A 1,294-nucleotide genomic window follows, 5' to 3' on the forward strand; every position below is an offset into this window, starting at 1 on the left:
CTTTAAGCAGTAGTTTTGTTTTTATAGTAGATGTACGAAAAAAATTGTAAATAAAATTACTTTAGTGGTTTTTGTCTAAAATATAATAAAAAACAAACCGTGTTCTAATTGGCATAGTTGAAAGCGTAAGTAGTAATAATGTTGAATTAAGTGTACTGTTACCTGTGTCTGTGAACTGTATCAAACAGTGGGTGGAACTGAATGGACGGAATAAGAACAATTTTTGTGATTCGTACCTGTATTTGCTCGAAGGGTACCTCAAACGTGAATGATTCGTTGTAATACGGATTGAGAGTGCATTTTTTGATGGACGTTTTCTTCTTCTTCAGCCTTTTGCCGTTCTGCATCAATGCGATCTTTACGTAAGGATCTGAGAGACCGCCGACATCCATCTTTTTCAGGTTCTTGGCTTCCAGAATGACAACCGTTAATTTACCGGCCGTGGGCACGTATCGAAGCGAAAAGCAAATGTCTCCCAGTTTGTTATCCTATAATATTAATAAATAACGAAACATGACAAATGAATAGTCAAGCCAGTAGTACACTCTCGTCGAGACTCTTACCGAGACGAGTGCTACCAGCTTACGTCGTCTCGGATTTAGTCGCGAGTCGCGGAGTCGCGAAATTAATACACTATTGTAACTAGAGACGGTTCTCGAATTTGCGGTAGGTCCTCGCAATAAAAGAATCAATTCGAAATCGAGCGCTGACGATGTGAGATAAGGCGAGACGAGCAATGCAAGTACGTGTATTCTCTCGCCTTACCTCGACGAGACCGCACTACTAGCATCATTATCGTTTGGTAAGCAAATGTTGAAAAAATAGTTTACCTGACCACCTTCGCCTTCTACGCTCTGCAGTTCTCTCCATTCTTCAATCGTCTGAGCCAGATCGATTTGGCACAGAGGAACTTTCACCTCGCCGATCTGGTCGTGTTTTGAAAACCTGTCAAAATCAAAGATTGCAAAGACAAGTGTTTTGTTCATCGCATCTGCGTACGGCACGCTCTGAAAAGTAAACGCTTCAGTTAGTTGGTTGTAAAACAGAGGAAAGTTGGAACGAATTTGGTCATTTCTTTAAGTATACAAAAACGTCGACCGACCTTGAACGTGAAAGTTTCATTGAACTGAGGACTGAGCGTCTTCCTGTGTACTTTCGTCTCGAACTTTTTCTTCTTATCCGGTAGCAAGTAAACCTTCACGTACGGATCAGAGGTACCACCCATGTCTAAGGCTGGCAGTTCTTCGGCTTGAATTACTGTCACTGCCAAGCTGTTCGTATTGAAGTCGTACTC

The 1,294-nt window shown here is 41.6% G+C and overlaps 1 protein-coding gene across 1 annotated transcript in view; it reads right to left on the minus strand.

Annotated features, from left to right (window-relative positions):
• Syt1 (synaptotagmin 1) overlaps nt 1-1,294 on the minus strand; it is a 15,352-nt gene that overhangs the window by 7,755 nt on the left and 6,303 nt on the right. Inside the window, exons 4-6 of the mRNA XM_026817667.1 lie at nt 1,103-1,291; nt 831-1,007; nt 237-488 (exon numbers count right to left, since the gene is read on the minus strand). Coding sequence (XP_026673468.1) covers nt 237-488; nt 831-1,007; nt 1,103-1,291 — 618 coding nt within the window. The remainder of the gene's footprint in view (nt 1-236; nt 489-830; nt 1,008-1,102; nt 1,292-1,294) is intronic.

This window comes from Ceratina calcarata, unplaced genomic scaffold, assembly GCF_001652005.2.
Source record: "Ceratina calcarata isolate Rehan_Ccalc_2016 unplaced genomic scaffold, ASM165200v1 scaffold590.2, whole genome shotgun sequence".
In the NCBI taxonomy this organism is placed as follows: domain Eukaryota; kingdom Metazoa; phylum Arthropoda; class Insecta; order Hymenoptera; family Apidae; genus Ceratina; species Ceratina calcarata.